We start from the raw sequence: 20090 nt of genomic DNA, 5'->3' as shown, positions 1-20090 counted from the left end.
TCTTATGACTTGGCACTTGTTGTTGAACTGTTTAGACATTATGCATTTAAGAATGTTGATCATGCTTGCCGGCCTCATTCGTGGCAATTTTACCATTTAAATTTTATTCAACTTTTTACTGAACCTCACTGTTAATCATTGGTCTTTATAGGGACTAAAATTTCCAGTTTAAAAACTTATTCAGTCATATTTTCACACTTGAAAGATGACAATATCTGGCCTGTTGACCGTCTATCAGTGGGATTTGCACAGTAACTGCACCTGATTGTTTGATTAAGTATTAGTCATCTCTTAGTTAGAGGGATGTTCCTAAAAGAAGCAAGTTTTGTGTTCTCTTATTTCCTCTCTGTCTTTCATATGGATGTTTTACCTCCTTTCTCTGTGTCCCATTTTGTGTCTTTCTCCCACCCTTTGTCTTTTTGTCTCCACTCTCCCTGTTTCTTGCTGTCTTTCACTCTTTCCTCATCTCTTCGTTCGGATCACCAACAGCGGCGGCGGGTAAAGTGCTCTGTCTTTCTCCTCCCCATTTTCTTCTTCTGCAGTCTCAGCATCTGTTCTTGTGACCACACACCTGTTACCTAGTCATCCATCCCTCTTCACAGCTGAAATTTTGTACTTGCCTATTGTTGAGTTTATTCCATTGTTCACCATGGAACAACTCTGCTTTAAACATGACTAAACCTCATATTAACCTGCATCCTCAGCTGAATAACACAGATTCAAAGCGACATTTGCTGCTAATTGAAGGGTTATCACAAAATATAACCAAAAGAGTAAATACTGATAGAAACTCTGTCAGTAAGTGCCTGTAAGGAACCTTATGGGAAATTTTCAACAATAAGGTGAGAATGGAGAAAAAACAATTGTGGAGGAACTAAGTGCTTCAAACAAACACCCAATCACACATGTGCATCCTTACACACAAGTCACACAATTATACACAACCACCAGCACTCCACCATCTGGTCTGACAGCTGTAAGGACCAGGCAGCTGTACGCACAGCTGCTTTCTCTTCTAAGGACCTTTTTCAGTAACCTTTCAACTTAATCTCTTTACTGTTAATGTGCAAAGTTTTAAATATCAAGCATTTAGACCAACAATAAAGTTTCTCATTTTGACAACAAAATGATTAATTTATGTAAATACATGAAGCAATTAATTCTTGAGTTGCCATCTTTCAGTGTCAGTCAAACCCTGTATTCTTTTAACACAGTCTGTAATCCTAAATGTGTAATACTACCAGATTATTCACTTTCTGGCTTATTTGTGAATCTTAAACATTATTTATAGTTCATGTGTATTCAACATACCCAAAAGAGTAAATTTAGCTTTTCTACTTTATCATGTTTGGCTTAGCATTTCATCAAGAGATGCTTATTAAAGCATTTTCGTCTTGGCCAGACTTCTTCAAGACAAGATTCCATGTTGTTCGAACAATGCTGCAAAACCAGCAGATCTTAGTTATACCTTAATGGTTCTGGAAATGTTGAGTCATACAAAGAGAGAGTTTGACTGTTTATTCAGGTTTTAACATTCTTTACAAACTGAATTGTAATATTTTGAGTTCATTAAGTTTTTATATCCTTTTTTTCCTACTTATTATGCTAGAGAGCGCTCTATTGTTGTTAGGTAGTCATGGGGTTATTTATGTGGCACTAAACTCTCTCTGTAAATGTTTTAGGAAAAAATAAAGTTCTTTATTACTCAGACTGCTGCTGAAAAGAAGAAATATTGCAGCATGGAAAGCAAGGTTTCAATGCAGCATGAATATACTTCACCATTAGCTGGGCATGTGCAAGCCAAGACTTCAGCCATCCTTGGAAAGCATTGAAATACATTGCAAAGTGTTTAGCAAATGTAGCCACCAGATAGCATTCAGACAGGAATGATATCAGCATGTGTTGTAGTTGTAAGATACCACGTGACTCTAGCATGTAGCTACAATGCTAACCTCACGCTTAGAAGTAAGTGCAATATGATAGCAATACTGCATGTATTGCTATGTATTTAACCCAGACGCAGTTACTCACTGTGAGTTAACTCGGATCCAAATCCCATTAAGAAATGGCTGCCCACTGCCATTTTGAAATTAAGAGGAATAATGCTGTCGTGTAAAACAGCTGACACTTGATTTATTTTTGTTTGTGTGTGTATGTATGTGTGTGTCTTTGTTGTGGTGTGGCTGTGTGTGTGTATAAATGCACACATGTAGGGGGAGCAGTAAAGGAAAAGACATCAGCACCATCAAGTCTTTGAGGGTTCTGAGAGTGTTGCGTCCTCTGAAGACCATTAAACGTCTTCCAAAACTCAAGGTATGTCCACACAGGAAGATTTTGTCCTCAGAGTTGAATAAATGCTGTGATTAGTTTATTGTAGCAAAAATGAAGGCTTTGCGTCTTCTTTTGCAACTTCTCACCAAAACGAATTAACCAATTTTAATCCAGCGTCCCTCCCTCTCTTGTCCTTCTCTGTCCTCAGGCTGTGTTCGACTGTGTGGTGAATTCTCTGAAGAATGTGCTGAACATCCTGATTGTGTACCTACTCTTCATGTTCATCTTCGCTGTGGTGGCTGTGCAGCTCTTCAAGGGCCGTTTCTTTTACTGCACTGATGAATCCAAAGAGTTTGAGCGTGACTGCAGGTCAGGAAATACAAGTTGTATTCATCCTTAACTGTGAACAAGTTCAGGTCACCTACATGATATTCAACCCGATCACCCTTCATGCATTACAAATGCCTTATATTTTCTTTTAAACTTCAAATTAGGGATGGACCGATATGAAAATTTTGGCCGATACTGATATCTGATATTAATATTATTGTTATGGCCGATAACTGATATTTACAGATGTTGATATATATATTTTGTTTTAAAAGGTTTAAGATTTTAAAATTCTGTACAAAGTGAAAATAAGGCAAACATTAGGGGTGTTAGCTTCCCACCATTGTTTGTAAAATTCTAGATGGCAGTTTTTCAGATGACATATCAAATTTGTGGTGCTGAATGAGTTGACACGGCATCCTCCTCGCATTACTTCGACTTTGCAGATATTGCATACTGCTTTTCGAGTACCTTCTTTTTACACCGTGAAAAATTACCACACAGGTGAAATTGCTTCTTGCTTCAGTTACATCCCACAATGTAGTGCTGCATCGCTGTCACATGTCCAAACATGGCTGCATGGCCAAACCTCCCGACACACGTACACAAACAGCAATTATACGAAAATAATTATCGGCTGTTAATAGCGGCCCAGTTTTGCTTATCGGGCCGATACCGATATGTCAAAAAATGTCTAACATCGGCCGATACCGATATTAATGCCGATATATCGTGCATCCCTACTTCAAATCAATCTAACTTTTTGCCTTTATATTCAGAATTTGCATACATATTAGGACAAACTCGGACTGTTACTCATACGTATGGTGATTTGTGTGTTTCAGAGGCGAGTATCTGGTGTACGAACGTGATAACGAAGTGAAGGCGCAGAAGCGGGAGTGGAAGAAATACGATTTCCACTATGACAATGTGGCTTGGGCCCTTCTCACCCTCTTCACTGTATCCACTGGAGAGGGGTGGCCGCAGTAAGTACACGGACATGAGCAGCCACCTGCAGCATGAATTTCCTTTAGACAACCAATAACAACCTGCTGCTCTTGTCTTTGCCAACGCAGAGTGCTGAAACATTCAGTGGATGCGACCTATGAGAACCAGGGCCCAAGCCCAGGATACCGGATGGAAATGTCCATCTTTTACGTGGTGTACTTCGTGGTCTTCCCCTTCTTCTTCGTCAACATCTTCGTAGCTCTCATTATCATCACCTTTCAGGAACAAGGAGATAAGATGATGGAGGACTATAGTTTAGAAAAGAATGAGGTTGGCAAGGATTAATAAGTTATTCAGGAGCGCCATAAACAGGCAGAGTGAAAGCAGAACTCCAACATGTGTTCTTTTGTTTTTCCACAGAGAGCTTGTATAGACTTCGCCATCAATGCAAAGCCTCTGACACGTCACATGCCTCAAAACAAACTAAGCTTTCAGTACCGAATGTGGGAGTTTGTGGTGTCACCACCATTTGAATATACTATCATGGCTATGATTGCACTCAACACAGTCGTGCTGATGATGAAGGTAACATCTAACTTTGTTCTCTTTTCTGCCTGCCTCATTTTGTAAGATTTTACAGTCAGCACTGTTATGTTAAGCCAACTCAGATGTTACTGTTTGCACTGTTTGATTGATTTTGAATTGAGTGAGCTGAACTGTGTCTATGTCTTTATACTCACTCCCATTCCTCCCTGTAGGTGTGTGTTTGTGTGTTTGCATGCCATAAACTTCTGCCAATCCCTTGTCATGTATATGCACACTGGTTAGCTGGCATGAAAGCATGTGCTGCATTTACTTATGTGTATCTTGTTTTTTTATAGTATGACGGAGCTTCTAAAACCTATGAAGATGTATTAGCCAACCTGAACATAGTGTTTACCTCTCTCTTCTCCTTGGAGTGTGTACTCAAGATCATTGCCTTTGGCGCATTGGTGAGTTAATGTGTGTGTGGGTTAGTGCTACTGTACCAGGGAACTACTTATTCTACCTGGGTAGTTATTCCTGCTTTCAGCCGTTGACTGGATTGTCTATATGTGTGTTAGCATTTAAGAGGCTAATAATGGCTAAATATCCTGCTGACAGCTGAAAATGCTTACAAGTAATCAGACACAGTTTTTATTGAACTGGGTTGAAGTAGATTAAAATGAGGCCTGCCTCATACTGGATTTTTCTCAGATATGACCAGCTGGTGTAAATATTCGCTTCCATAACCTGCATCAAAGGAAAACTCAACTTAACATATATACTTAACATATATACTTATGAGAAAAATATAGGTTAAAAACAGACTTAAACTAGCAGTCACCTTTTTATTTGCCACTGCCAGTTGCTCAGATACTGGTGCAGGCTTATTGATCAGGGTGTTTGTACAAGTACAAGTATGTAATGTCACATGACCAATAGAGCATAATATTTTTTTTGGGTTAATTATTAATTGATTGAAAACCAGTTTGATGTTCCAGCATCGACTGTTTATCCTTGTCCCTGATATTAAACCTAAATTTATGACAGCAAATTTCAAGCACTGGATTCAGACAGCTGAATTTGGGCATTTTATTTTATTTTATTTTATTTTATTTTATTTTATTTTTTGTTTTTTTTTTAAACTTCAGTTTTGGACTGTTGATATTTCAATTACTAAAAAAATAAGAGTGAATATAAATTATTAATAATCTGAAGCAATTTTTTCAGATACACATCAATTTATACACATCATTTCACTGCATAAAACTGTGGTATTTAAAATTATTTATTGATTTTTAGATGTTTAAAATAAATCAATAAATTAAAATCAAATTAAAAGGCTTGGTGAGACAGATTTACTTCCATATAACCGTATCTGGTTGAAATCTGGCCTTATCTTAAAGCCTAGAACAACTGTTGTTTCTAAATCTTAATAGTCTTTAAAAAAGGTGCTTGTACATTAAGCTGCACTTAATGAGAACAGGAAGACTTAACACTCACAATTGCCTGACAACCAAAACAATATACGGAAAGACACTATAATGTAGATAAAAGCTTTAAGTCAGTGTCCTATTCGGCATTCACTGCAGTCACATTGACACACATTAATTGTTTTGTGTTACATATTTTTTGCATATTTTGAAAGAAAATGAGGAGGAAATAATGAGCTTTTTTTCCAGGGATTTAAAAAAAGCATGGATGCAAAGAAATGAGAAGCTGCCAGAAATCAGCAGAAAAATGTGCAGCCACTGGAGCTGCACAAGAGGCTGACAAGGGAAAAAATGGATAGAAGATATATTTTTGGGGATGAATGTTGGGAGGAGATAAAGAACAAAAGGGGAGCAGTAAGAGAATATTTAGAGAAAGGAGAGTGAATGACATATAGGTGGTGAAAATAGAAGCAAAGATTACACAGAGGGTGGCGATTAAGCGAGAGAGGATTCAAATCTTAATTGAGGAAACTCAGCATGCATATCATAAAAACAATTAATGTCTTCCCTCATAAGTGTGTATGTGTGTGAGGGTGGTTTATTACAGTAGAGGCCTCTCCTGCTCTTGTCTTGTCCCTTCTCATGTCTAATGCACAGTTTAGCTACAGGCAATATGTAGGAAAGCAAGATTCTTGCATATCCGTGTTGTCTCCTTACTGTTTCTGTTTCTATTTGAGTCTTTCAACTTTAACATTTTGATCACGTATAGTTAAATGTTATTATAGCTGTTATTATAACTGTGTATGCATAGAAAATGATATACTGATCAAAGTAATTACATATATAAGAGTATATTGCTATTTTATGAATGGTTTTGAGACTGGAAGTATTTTACTGACACTAAGTAAGTCTTTGTGGTTTCAAGTAATAAAAATATGTGTGACATTAGATGACTGCTGTAGTCGTCTGATGCAGCACAATTTGTCCCTAGCCTGTCTGCTGGCATCCATCCAACATGCCGTCACTGATGGTCCATTTGTCTCATCTAATTTCTGCCTGTTCCTGTCTGAGTTTGACATCTTTTTTTTCCCCACTTTCTTGTTCTCCTTTTCTCTCTGATGTTTACTCATTCTATCTCATTCTGTCTTCTTTTCTTTTTTCTTTACCTCTTAATCTTTTTGCTTTTGGCTTTTTTCATTATAATATCACCTTAATCACGCTGTATCCTTCTATTTTTTTATTTCAATATGTCCTATGTGTGCTCCATCCCGTTGCACTGTCCCGTTTCTTTTTTCTTTATAACCTCGTCCTTGTCTGTTCATCATGTTCTTCTGCATTTTACTGTCACCTTGCTGCATGTCATCTCACCCATTCCTGTTTTTCACTTTGCACTCCTCTGTCTTCTGTCTTTCTTCTCTCTTGTTATAATCACAGAATTATTTCAAAGATGCCTGGAATATTTTTGACTGTGTGACAGTCCTGGGCAGCATTACTGACATCCTGGTTACGGAGCTTGGGGTAGGTAGCAGAATTTATTCATTTTTGCATCTTTGTATATCTTTGAAAGTTCCGTACTGAGGTGGAAACATGCTAGAAAGACATGCTATAAACTTGGCAAAAGGTTTTATTTATTTTTCTCATTTCAGTTTGTGCCTGTGAACTTTCATTATCTGTCACAGGGTCCCAGAAACATATACTAGAAAAGATGGGGAGTAAGAGCAAAGCATGAGTTAGATGCCACTGATGAGCCATTGCTCAGTCATGCATGCCCCCCATCTCTTGAAAGTCTTATATAATTGTCCCAGTTGGTGGAATGGGGATCCAGCTCTGAGCCACTGACAGCAAGGCAGGAAGCTTGCTGATGCTCTGTAGAGAGCCAGTTCACAGCTTGTCCAAGCAGCCCAGCAGGCTTTCATGTTATCAGGTTGCATCAGGCTTCTTTTAATCACAACAGCTAAAGGCTTGATGTTCCACTGAAAATCACAGTGTTTGCCATTAAGTCAAGTTAAACTGTAAAAGAAATACCCAAAAGGAGACTATGCATCCATTATCTAGCTCATAGTCAAGGTGAATGAGAGTAACTGTATTAGTTGATCAGACAGAATACTCTTTGCCTGGGTTTGGTGCTGACTGAGGTGAAAACATTAAGAGCAAAACACCAAATTCATACTAAGACATCACGACAGATCAAAGGAAAAATGACCGACATATGGAACATATTTATTAGCTAGCTTAAAGCTAACTTTAGACAGTTCATACAAATGGTAGAGGAAAGTAATTTAGTTGGGGGTCTCTGAACACACCTAGAGGTTCCATGGATGAGGACTGAATGCTTGTGTATACTGTATTATCAGATAGCTTTGATTCACAGGAATTTAAAAGTTTATACCCAATAATGGAAAAAGTACAAAGGAATTACTCAAGTATTTGCTATTTAACAATTTACTTGTGATATCCATTTTCTTTCTGTGATAACAAGCAATGTCAATGATTAAAGGCATTATCTATTGTCTGTATTAGCTCTGTTTAACTATTAGCCTTCTAAAATATATTTGTTTATGTATAAAGCTGGGAATACTTTGCACGTTTGTTAAGAAAATTTGATATCCCGATTCTTAATTCAGTTTATTATACTTAAAAAAATCTGTTCTCTGAAAACTGCTCATGTGCTGATGTCTCTGCAATGACTGTTGATTGCTCTGTTTTTGTTTTTTATCTTTTCACATGCTTTCTTTAAATCGTCCACAAACTTAACGACGACCTACTGTAATCTACTTTGCCCCGTCCTCTTCCTCCCCCTGTCACCTACTACTTGCTGTGATTCTACCCAATCAAAATGCACTATGAATCCTCTGTGCCCACCCATGACAACTGGCTTGGTCAATCTGTCTGGTTGTTCTTCGAATCAACCAAAAATCCTCAAATTTGCTGCTTTAAACCATAAATCTGCAACATCCACATGTAGATGGTTTGTAATGTTTTATTTAAAAATCTTATTTTACTGCATGTGCTTTCTCTGCATCCCAACCAGTGTTATGGCTGTGAGATGAGCATGCTTTACTGGATTCCAATCACCCACTACACTCACTGCATATCCTTTACTTAGAACTAATGCACAGTTTGTAAAGGATTGGTCTCTATATACTGGAATGGATTGCTACATCTATCCACTGAGATTAGTTCTTTCATCATACAAGCATACAATGAACACATACTCACCCACACATATGACAGTGACTGGTAGAGTGTTTCCACAGACAACTGAGTGAGTTCAAAGCTTTGCCACTGGCAGAAAGAATAAGTGATGCATGATGACCCTTGCATGTCTTTGGCAAGAACCTTTTATTTTCACAAGGCACACACAGAACGCTGTAGTATGCTGTATAGTAAATGGAACCTGCATGTGCTGCTGCCAGTTCCTTTTATACACCTTGCCTCTAACTGCAACCTTTTGTTCTCTACTGTGATAAACAGTTGAAGAATACATATTGTAAGTGTAATTGTTGTATAAGTGAAAATCAAAAGTGATAAGAGTAAAAATCATCTTTTGTTTGCAACAAAAAGGGATGTATCTGCTCATCTTTATGGGCAGAAGCATCTAAAAATGTTTTGACCAAACAGAGGAAACCTAAGATGTAATGACTTTTGATTTTCTTCTTTGACTGTCACATCGCTACAGTAAGTCATGTGACATTTTCCAGCCAGCCCCTTTGGATGATACATAATCTGCTGTTAGAATTGCTTGCCTTAGTTTGCATCTGCATGCTGTGGGGTTGCTGCATTTGAAAAAAAAATGCATATTTGTCCTTGAGAGAATTGGTGCATTTGGTTGTCCTTCCAAGAAAATGTCCTGACCTCCCTGCACTCAAACTACTCACCTCTCCTAGCACAATTAGTAATTATGTAGTGACCAATTGGATGAAACTAGTTAGATTTGGATGGTCTCCTTCCCCCTGTGTTGCATTGTTTTGTCTAACCTACTGGATATGAAAAGCTTGTTGGAGCCTTGCTGATTTTGAGTTTGGTTTGCTTTGACTTGTCTGACTCCTGATTATTTCATTTGTATGAGTTTGACTCTTTCAGTTTGAGTTTGACTGATTTGTTCCTTCCCCAATTTATGTTTGGTTTGTTGTAAAACAATTTTTTTTGCACACTTTGAAGTGCAACTAACTGCTGTTTCATTTTATTCCAACCCCAAATCCTCATTCTTCCTCTCTGTCACCTTCCACTTCTATTTCCTTTTCCCTTTTCTATCTTCAATGTCCCCATCCATCTTTATCTCTGGTCATGATGTGGCTGTGCTGCAGGATAATTTCATCAACCTAAGTTTCCTAAGGCTGTTCAGGGCAGCTCGTCTCATCAAGCTACTGAGGCAGGGAGAAACTATCAGGATCCTGCTCTGGACCTTTGTTCAGTCTTTCAAGGTTTCTGCCCTATCATACAGCCCAACACATAAAAAAACATTTGCATCCACATCTGTTGTCCACACACATACATTTATTTTAAATATCAAAACTCAATACTGGCTTAATATGTAATGATTAATGTGTCTCTCCTCAGGCACTGCCTTATGTTTGCCTCCTCATTGCCATGCTGTTTTTCATCTATGCCATCATTGGGATGCAGGTGGGTGAGAGTGTGAGCCTAAGAATTACTACAGAGCTTGTGGGATGCATTAAATATGTTTTATAGTATAAGTAAGATGAAGAGAAGACTAGAGAAGGGAGCGTGAGGATGGTGATAATGGTCATTAGGATTTGGTGCATGATGAAAGGAGGAGGGAAATTTTAAAACAGTAACAAAACATAATTGGTTTCTTGATGGTAGCTACTTAAACTCAATAATAATTTGATTTTCTTTTGTTGACAGCTGTTTGGGAATATAGCAATTGAAGAAGATGGAGAGAGTGCTATCAACCAGCACAACAACTTCAGGACCTTCGTACAGGCTCTGATGCTTCTCTTTAGGTGTGTCTATGTGTGTTTACATACATATTTGTACGACATACCTTATGCACATCATTGTGTATTTTCCTCTAATCAAATATTTAGTGTCTGAATTACCTTCCAGTTAAGTCTTTTGACAAACTTTGTGAAAAGATAGATGTTAATAGATAAATTAATCTTTTTGTGCGTCTGTAGGAGTGCAACAGGAGAGGCGTGGCATGAGATCATGCTGGCGTGTCTCGGGGGTAAGGAGTGTGACCCCCTGTCAGGGAATACAGAGCCAGAGTGTGGCAGCCAGGTTGCCTACCTCTATTTTGTCTCCTTCATCTTCTTCTGTTCGTTCTTGGTGAGTACATGCTTCATAATTTCACACCATCAGTATTTTGCAAAAAGCTGAAAGCATACTACATTTCAACTGCATCTCAGTCTACAAATATTTTGCAGACATTCATAAATTACAATTCTGAATACCTGCTTGTCACATTAAATGCTTCATTTTTATGTTTTGTGTTCATGTGTGCAGATGCTGAATCTGTTTGTAGCCGTCATCATGGACAACTTTGAGTACCTGACTAGAGATTCATCCATTCTGGGACCTCATCACCTGGATGAGTATGTCAGGATATGGGCGGAATATGATCCAGCCGCCTGGTGAGTGCTAATGTGCACACAATCAACTGCAAAAACATCAAATTCCTCATATGTTTTTCTGTTTGTGAGGTTGCTCTAACATTCTTGCTCACGCAGAGAGAGGCAACGCCAGCAGACACTTCAACCTAACAGACAATTTTCCTATCTAGTAAACATCTGCACATGCCTTTTTTAATGATGAAGTGAAAATCAGCAATGAACAAAACACCGGCTTAACCTAGTTAAAAACAAAGTGATACTCTAATAAAAGAGCTTCAAGGGGTCTGTAATGGATCTGAGTATAACCTCATCGGGCATCTGGTTATCTCTGCCACACCGTACAACCCCCTCCCTACTCCTCATCCCTCCCTCCAGTGTAAACTGTCTTAATATATCCTTCACCCATTCCTAAACCCCCACCCCACTGGAATATCCTGCCAAAAACTTAATGTGGCAACATCTACACTCCAAGGAAAACCTCCCTACAGTGTCAATGTCTAATGTAGACACGAGAAAATAACAGAGAATTGCAGGATTAAACATAACCAAATTTGCTGTAAACATACATAAGGTAGCTGAGAAAGTTTTGATTCTCCTGGCTAATGAGAGAGATAGACATGACAACAAAGACCTTTTTATCCTTTAATCTGACATTGATTGTGCATGTACAGGGAACACTAAACCAGAAACAAAGACACCAAACACCAAACATGTATTTAAGAGGGAGGGAATCTGAGTACCACAAGCAGCCATCAAGCAATTACCAGGCACAAGTCTCAGTACAATTCCTTAAATTATATTGTGCACACATCCAGTCAAGAGGCAAAGGAAACCAATGAAGAGGATTTAGGAAAGTGGAGTGTTGCCAGTCCGAATGGCCACATTTGACAGAATGTGCCATGCAGTGAAGTATGTGTTACTGTGTGAATTTAAGAGTCAGTTTTACAATCTTGTGAAGTATTTTCAGATATTGTGATCTTCTTGTCAATCTTGTGCTCTTCCTCCCAATGTCCTCTCTTCTTTCTGGATTTGTGTGTGTGTGTGTGTGTGTGTGATTTGTTTTTCCTGTTGATGTGTGTGTTTAACTCCCCTGTATTCTTCTTGCAGCGGGCGCATACATTATAAGGACATGTACAGTTTATTACGAGTTATCGACCCGCCTCTCGGCTTAGGCAAGAAATGCCCCCATAGGGTGGCCTGCAAGGTTTGACTTCCATTCAAATGAAACCTCTCAATCACACTTGCTAGCCACAGCATCCAGGAATGGAGTGAATGCTGCTTTGTTTTCTTGTTTAGTTTTTTTCTTTCTTTTTTCTATTCTTATTTATTTTTTTAAATTTTCATTTCAACCTACAACTTCTGTTCAACCATTATCAACTTGCATTCTGAACTGCTGAGAGAATGTGCGGGACAATGCAGACACCCAGAGAAGCATGTGAAATGCACAAAGTGAAATTTAAAACACATTAAGAAGTTATGCCACATTGTTAAATTGATTATTCTTTTTTTTCTTCTTCTTCTTCTTTTGAATATCTATTTTTTTTTCCTTTTGCTTGCTGTGGAGCCATGGCTATGATGTAGCAAGCTACGGTTGCCAACTGTAGTGTTGCATTGTTCTTAGTATTTTGGGGGGTTGGGGGAAAGACAGAAACTGCATTGACATTCCCCTTCCTCTTTCTCCCCTCTCTCATCCGAGCAGGTGCAGCTTTCTGCCTGCTGTCAAGCTCCGCCCTGCTCTTCTGTGAAAACGCTCACACTCTAACTGACATACTTAATACACGAAAACATGCAAAAGTTGTGGTGCAAGTGGTCAAAAATTCTGTTACTGTGGGTTTTTATGTGAATGGATGATGAACTGATCTCCAAACGGCATAGATAATGGTAAATATTTTTTTTAATTTAAAGAGAATTATTCTCGCCATCGTTTTAAGTAACTCCTTCAGTATCTTATCTTGTTTCTTTAATCCACTCCGTCAAGTTGATAACAAGTTATAAAAAGTTGATTCTGTCTGATATCTGATACTGTATAATTTCACTTGAAGGAATAAAAGGAAAATGTCAATATTCAAAAGAGATTTATGATCTTAGATTTTCTGCACTTCCTCTCTCCCTCCCTGATCTTTCTCCCAGCTGCTATGGCCATAGTTTTCCCCAAACTGAAGCCAATTGCTCTGAGAAAATCATAATTAATAATCCTAACTAATGAAAATTTTAACTAATGAGAAAATTATAACTAATGAATAAATTTAAATAAATGAAGGTTAGGGGTCTGTCACTGTCAGGAAAATAAAACATATTCAGCTGTTAAGCACAGAAGTGCATGGATCATACTTTGGGCTTGTATTTTAGCTAATGTCATGGGAGCATTAGACTGTTATAGGTAAGAATATAATCACATAAATACCAGGAAATCCTGAAACCAAACATCTGTAAATCTGAAAATGAAATGTGAATTACTTCTACAAGAAAACAATGATCTAAATGAGCATCTAAACTTGTTGAACTTTTAAAAGTCCCACAATCTCAAGCTGTTTTGTAGCACATGCAAGATGACCAGGAATCTCATGGCAGCTCAAACAGGTTAAAATCCTTCCAAACAAGAAGTAAAAGACTTTTGCTTTGGCTCCTTTACATTTTTTTTTAAACTGTAAAACAAATAAGTCGAAAAAAAAATAATCTAGGCTTACATGTTAAAGCATTGTCTTATAAAATCTAATGTTTTTTTTTATTTTGGAATTTACTTAATCTTTTCATTCACTTAGCTATTCACTCTGACAGAATTTATGCCCTGTATACCCAAACTTTTGCACTCTTCTGGACATTTGTTTGCACAGAATTGTCTTCAGATCCCCAAATGAGAATATTTACTTCTGAAATTCCAATCCTCAGCTTCCTCTTGTTGCCTCCCTTGTTTTCTTCCTCTCTTTTTTGTCATGACAAAGTGGGAGAGAATATTGCAACATAGAGAAAAGCCACACGGCCACAGTCTGAAATAAGCCCAATGACCTTGTATTTCTGCCTATTATTTTACTTTGTTTGGGTCATTTTCCCTCTCTTTCTCCCTGAAGACCCTTTTCTCTCTTTTTTACCTCTATGCTCTAACTACGACCACTCTTTGCCTCTCTCCTTTTGTGATTTTTGTTAACGGGGTGGTGGCACTGGCTGATGATGCAGTGGCAGGATCAGTTGCAGGGAAATGTATGACATGCTGAGGCATATGAGTCCTCCACTAGGCCTCGGGAAGAGGTGTCCAGCACGGGTGGCCTACAAGGTCAGAAAGGCCCCCATCTTTAACCAAGCCTTCTATGGGTGTTGTGGGGACATGGGGGTGTACAAAAGGGGGAGGGACCAAGGATTTAAGCATTCAACGTGGTGTAAACTTTAGTGTCATTGTTTCTTTGGTTCTATTTCTGTTTCTTTTCGTGGAAAGTGGGGGCGGGCTGGTTGGTGTTGTGGCGTTGTGTGGTGCTGTGGTGCGTTAAGAGGTAGCAGGACAGTTAGTTTAAAGGGTTGAGGCAGGGTTGTGGATCCACAGGAGGGGACGAAAATGAGGGACCTTCTCAGCTTGTTTGCACTGATGGGCGCACAAGCTCACAAACATGTAAAAGTCGTACACATCATAACAAACATCATACTCTGCAAATGGAAAGATGGTAGTTAATATGCAGATTACGGCAATTATATAAACACCTAATGTATGCTTGGAAACACTGAACTTTTCACACATGGAGATACTGCTAAACGAACACACTCTTACACAACAGCATGCATGTGCAGCAGGGCTTGGAAGGTCCGCCAGACTTACGTCCTCTGACTCGTTCCATCCTGTGGATGATGCAGACACACAAACACACTCACACATGCACACACAGAATTAGGTCATATCAACCTACACATTGATATTTTCTGTTATTTCTCATGGTAGAGAGAGCAGAAGGGCTTGTGTCAGTGATGTGTTTTCCTCAGAGAGCCTTTGGTTGCTATACAGAAGCAGTTCTTTTTCTGTCACCCTTCATGTAGCAGCTCAAAGCCCCCAAGCAGCCTTCTCTATCTGCAAGTCCAATCTTCTCTTTGTCCTTTGGTTCTGTCGTCAATGCAGTTCTATTCTGTTTCCAGCCCCCTTCATCTCTGCATATTGCTCCCCTCCCCTAGCATACACACACCCTCACCTGCCTTCTGCATGGCCAATAAACATCACTTCATCCTCCCACCTGCACCCCTGTCTGTCAAAAACAACACAGACACACAAATCTCACATTCACTGTTTTCTAAATAAAAACATACAGAATAATGATTATCACATTTATGTTGCCATATGTTCCAGTATGACAGTCTCATGAGAAATCATTGGCAGATCACTGTGAGCCTAGGGGGGGCAGCAAGCCAAACAGCCTGTAGGCAATGGGGTCATTCCATCCCCAGTCATTGCTTTATCCAACCTCTATTTTCCAGCAACTTGGGACAAATAGTGCTGACATTTAATATTATTTCGAGTTGCTTACTGAATGGGTTGCAAACTGGAGTTAGATTAATACAGTATTGACCCAGTACTACTTTCCTTTCAGAGTTTCAAATAATTGACAAGATCACATGTTACCTTTATTATTATTTAACTGTTGCACGGTTAAAATAATGATTAGCATCTCAGCAACTATTTGACCTAGGTTTTAAACTCTCTAAATCTCTTTTTATTATTTAATTTTTACTGTAACCCTTGCCAGCATCCATTCTTATTTCAGATTTGTTTTCTTTCCTTATTCCTCTGGTTTTATTTTGTCCTCAAACTATAAGCATCCTTTCTGAAAAGAGGTTAAATGTAAACCCTTAGATGCCCTGCCTAGAAACGTAACATGCATTTAATGCATGGTTTAACCTGATAATATGTCCCTTGATCATTATTACTGGAACAATTTTCCAGAAAATCCCTGTGTGTATGTTACTTCCCCTGTCAGCAGGAAATACAAGCCCTACCTTTGTCCTTTTGACCAGTTCACAGAACAATGATCCATCTAGTTTTTTTTTTACTTTTGATCTTCCCTGTCTGAAGACAGACAGCAGAGCCCTTCAGGCAGGACTGCTTTATACATGCACAAAGTATAGTCATATTTCTTTCTTTACATTTTCTTTCCTTTTTTTCTTTTTCATTGCATTGTTCTGCCTTTGTTTATTCTATTTTTGGTCTTCTTTTTACACACCCCACTCACGGACTATTGATTTTCCTTTATTGTGTTTCTACATTCAGTGTTTCCATTTCAGTTCTTATATCTATTTTCTAGCATAACAAATATATATTTTCACTTTTCCCATTTTCATCAGGATTATGTTGGTAAATGATTAGCACATTTTAGCACCAAAATAACCTCTCCATGGTGAGCTTTTCTTTTCTTTTTCTTTTGCTCTTTTTTCCCTCTTTCTATTGCTACAGAACACTGCTCTCTCACCTAACCCTCCAAGCCTTTTCCCATTTTTCACACATTAGACCTAGAAGCCAAAGAGAAAGTTGTTCCATCATTTCAGCGTAGCCCCATCAAATTTCGTATTGCTTCCAATAATAACCACATTAAAACAACTCACAAACTCATTTCAGTGTTGCAAACAGAGAATGCAATCTGTACAGCTGCACAGCTGCTTGTCCTGTGAGGCATATTGTGTGAGCACTGCATGCTGCATGGAGGGGGCGGGATGTGCAAGAAGGATTTGGGGAAAGATGGATTAAAGTTAAGGCATTTAATCAGAATGTGGGGTGGAGGGGGTGCATGATATGCTGCATGTTAAGTTGTTGCCGGTTGCGCTTGTCGTCTTTGGTCACCAAACACGCACGAACATCGCGCTGTGAGTTGGTGTGTGTCTTTCTTTTGTCTGAATCTACTGATTGTCAACAAGACCTGCACAAGATCAAACCAATAAATATAAAAACAAAGTATTTTCCTTCCTGAGAACAATCCCTAAATTGTTTTTGGTTTATTGGTTTATCATCTGGTCTTTGTTAGTTTTATTGTGAACCTCCAAACCTCTAGGGGGAGCTCTGAATAATAGTAGCAGCTGCTCAGCCTGTCCTCCTGTCCTTCCATTGACGGCTCAATAATAGATGTTAATCCAACCTGTGAGGTTTTTCAGATGTCAGTAATCACAAGATAAGAGTAAAAATTATGAAACAAATGAGTGTGTTAGTCAAATAATAAAAATGAAAACTTTATTAACCACCTTGGCACTCACAGGTTCGTTCTTATGAAACAGACTGAAATATGTGAATTACCATGAGTTTGTTCTCATTGCAGCACCAAAAGTCAAGTATGTCTAATTGACAAGGTACGTCTAACCTGAGCCGTTACAGGCAGAGAGACTGTAGATGCTGTATTCAGCTCCTTCAGTTTCAGATCCCCTCCCTTCTCTCTCCTCGCTTCCCTTCCTGCCACAAACCTGGCACCCTTCCCCCTTGTCACCTGGAGGTTCCATGTACGCTCCACTTGTTTCCCAATTTTCTCATTGCTCACCCTGATTGACTTTCTCACAGAGACTGCTTCGTATGGATCTGCCTGTGGCCGATGACAACACGGTCCACTTTAACTCCACTCTCATGGCTTTGATCCGCACAGCGTTGGATATCAAGATCGCCAAGGGTACGGAAGATTTGCAATCCCTTTGACACCCTCGTGTCTAATTATTATCACCTTTTCTTGACCTTTTCTCTTTCTCCCTCTTAGTGCAGTCTCCTGTTTCTTTGCTATACCTAGAAAACCATCAACTATTTTCTGTTTTTCCTTCTGTAGCTTGTATAGAAGATCATCCAGTATCTGTCGTATATTGCTAATTTGTGAGGTTGAATGTTTGGATGTTGAGGAATCAAAAGCTGGCACTTTAACTTGAACTTGCTGAGTAAACTGATCATCAAGTGTTATTATGTTACTAATGAAACACATTTTTTTCTTTGTCTGTTTTTATGTTTGTATGTCTTCTCTTTACCTTTTTATACCGACCTTAATGTGTATGAATGTGTGTGTACTTGGGTGCTGATGTATATATCCATGCATCTGTGTATGTACCTACATGTGTGTGCATGCGTTGGTTTTGTTTATGACATATCTAGGTGGTATTGACAAGCACCAGATGGATGCAGAGCTGAGGAAAGAGATGATGGCGATCTGGCCCAACCTCTCCCAGAAGACTCTGGATTTGCTGGTTACGCCACACAAGTGTAAGTCTCAGAGTGATGGTTCTGGCACAAACTTGTGGATGGTTCAACCACCTCGTGCCACCCAGCGCTCCAACGATGATTCACTTCACACCACCTAAGGTCTGCTTCTCTCAGCCAGTGTCTCTTGTCTCTCTCTCACTGCAGCACCCTCTGAATCAGCTGGCACATCCCTACACCTACAACCCACATAACCTCAACTCTAAAGACACAAACATGTTTCTTCATGTTAAAGATATGAGTACAGGCTGCATGTTTAACACAAGACAGATATGCACATGCATAATAAAAACCAGCACCAGTCTTTGTGCCAAAATCAGAGGGTGCCCCACTATAGATCAACTCTCTATAGACGTCTTTTCACTCCAGGCCAGTCATTGCTGTATACTAGATGTAGTGTAATGTAATTTTAACAACAATTTAATCATATTTGAGCAAGTACCAACAGCTTACAACAGTAGTGGCTCTAGTTAGTTGTAATGCATGTAATTTATTGCTATTAAATTCCTTGGAAACTGATATTGTATTGCATTTTATTTTTGCAGCCATCACCAAAGATGTCAGAGAGGCTGCATTTTGTATTGTTTGTTATTGCATACCAAGCATGAACCCTATACAAATTAGTTTTTACTTGATCATTTGAGTGAAAGAAAATGATAATGAAAGTATTTTTGGGGTTTGTTTTGTTATTCATCTGTCAGTGAAAAGACTATGTGCTTTATGTTATTGTGTGTGAATGTGTGTATGTGTGTGTAAGTGTGAGAAAGAGGGATGGGTGTGAGAGTGTAAATGTTTCTTTGTGTGCATGTCGTAGCTTTCTCTGCCATTCCTTGCGCTCAGGGTCCATACCAAAGGGTCTAATCCTGCAGGGTAACTTGTCATTCTCTCAGCAGCAACAGACCTGACTGTGGGGAAAATCTATGCTGCCATGATGATCATGGAGTACTACAGGCAGAGCAAGATCAAACGCTCCCAGGCTCTTCGTGACGAGCAGGTACTGCAGTCTTGTAAAGTAACACACTGCCTGCATCTGACTCCTGAAAATAAAAGGCAGACTGACGTGCTCAAATAAAGTGTACAGGTCTGTAGCTTCATTTCTCTTTGCCTGGGCTGTGACAGCCTCTGTTAAGATCAGGGAGGAGTCCCCATTCAGTTCACTAAAAAAAAAGCATCATTAAGCACAACCTCCATATGCCATGTTACTTGCTGAACAGCAGACACAGTGCTGCCATCTTGTGGCAAAGTTTGTTGCAGTAATTTCAGCATTGACATAATGGAGGAAAAAATGTAAGCATAGTTGATGAAATAAATGACCAAACTCCTAAAAAAAACAAATAAAATGAATAAATGAATGCAGAATAAAGTAGTTTACATTGGTTTATAGGCTTCAAGTGTTGTCACAGCCCCAAATGTGCCTACCCCTGAACAAAATGGGAATCTTCTCAGTGGCTTCTTTAGTATATGGACTGTCTGCAAAGATGCTGCATCTGCTAACCTCCCATTACCCATGCTTGTAACCTTGGACTGTTAGCACTGCATACTAGCTCTGACCCTTACCCTTAAAAAGCATTCTGTCATTTGTTAAAGGAGTGGACCACCCTCCACATCAGTGTTGCTGTATTTGATTATTTTTCACGTGGAAGAGACGTATCAGAATAAAAATGTTATGGTCCTTCACAGGTTTATGTAGCTGGATCATAAATATTTGCCTGCCTCTCTAGACACTCATTTACATTGTTCATTACATGAGTTTAAATGCATATCATCCATCCATCCATTCATTCAATAATTTTCTATACCCACTTAATCCAGTGCAGG

General features: G+C 38.9%; 1 protein-coding gene across 1 annotated transcript in view; it reads left to right on the top strand.

Annotated features, from left to right (window-relative positions):
• cacna1aa (calcium channel, voltage-dependent, P/Q type, alpha 1A subunit, a) overlaps positions 1-20090 on the top strand; it is a 79871-nt gene that overhangs the window by 47156 nt on the left and 12625 nt on the right. Inside the window, exons 27-43 of the mRNA XM_041973313.1 lie at positions 2214-2313; positions 2480-2640; positions 3447-3587; positions 3678-3879; positions 3970-4134; positions 4431-4541; positions 6939-7022; positions 8470-8472; positions 9812-9928; positions 10065-10130; positions 10374-10471; positions 10646-10796; positions 10974-11101; positions 12188-12284; positions 17595-17700; positions 18168-18275; positions 19163-19266. Coding sequence (XP_041829247.1) covers positions 2214-2313; positions 2480-2640; positions 3447-3587; positions 3678-3879; positions 3970-4134; positions 4431-4541; positions 6939-7022; positions 8470-8472; positions 9812-9928; positions 10065-10130; positions 10374-10471; positions 10646-10796; positions 10974-11101; positions 12188-12284; positions 17595-17700; positions 18168-18275; positions 19163-19266 — 1942 coding nt within the window. The remainder of the gene's footprint in view (positions 1-2213; positions 2314-2479; positions 2641-3446; positions 3588-3677; positions 3880-3969; positions 4135-4430; positions 4542-6938; positions 7023-8469; positions 8473-9811; positions 9929-10064; positions 10131-10373; positions 10472-10645; positions 10797-10973; positions 11102-12187; positions 12285-17594; positions 17701-18167; positions 18276-19162; positions 19267-20090) is intronic.

This window comes from Melanotaenia boesemani, chromosome 2 (genome assembly GCF_017639745.1).
Source record: "Melanotaenia boesemani isolate fMelBoe1 chromosome 2, fMelBoe1.pri, whole genome shotgun sequence".
Taxonomy (NCBI): domain Eukaryota; kingdom Metazoa; phylum Chordata; class Actinopteri; order Atheriniformes; family Melanotaeniidae; genus Melanotaenia; species Melanotaenia boesemani.
The sequence above is the reverse complement of the archived record's forward strand: the minus strand, read 5'-3'. Positions and strand labels throughout refer to the sequence as shown.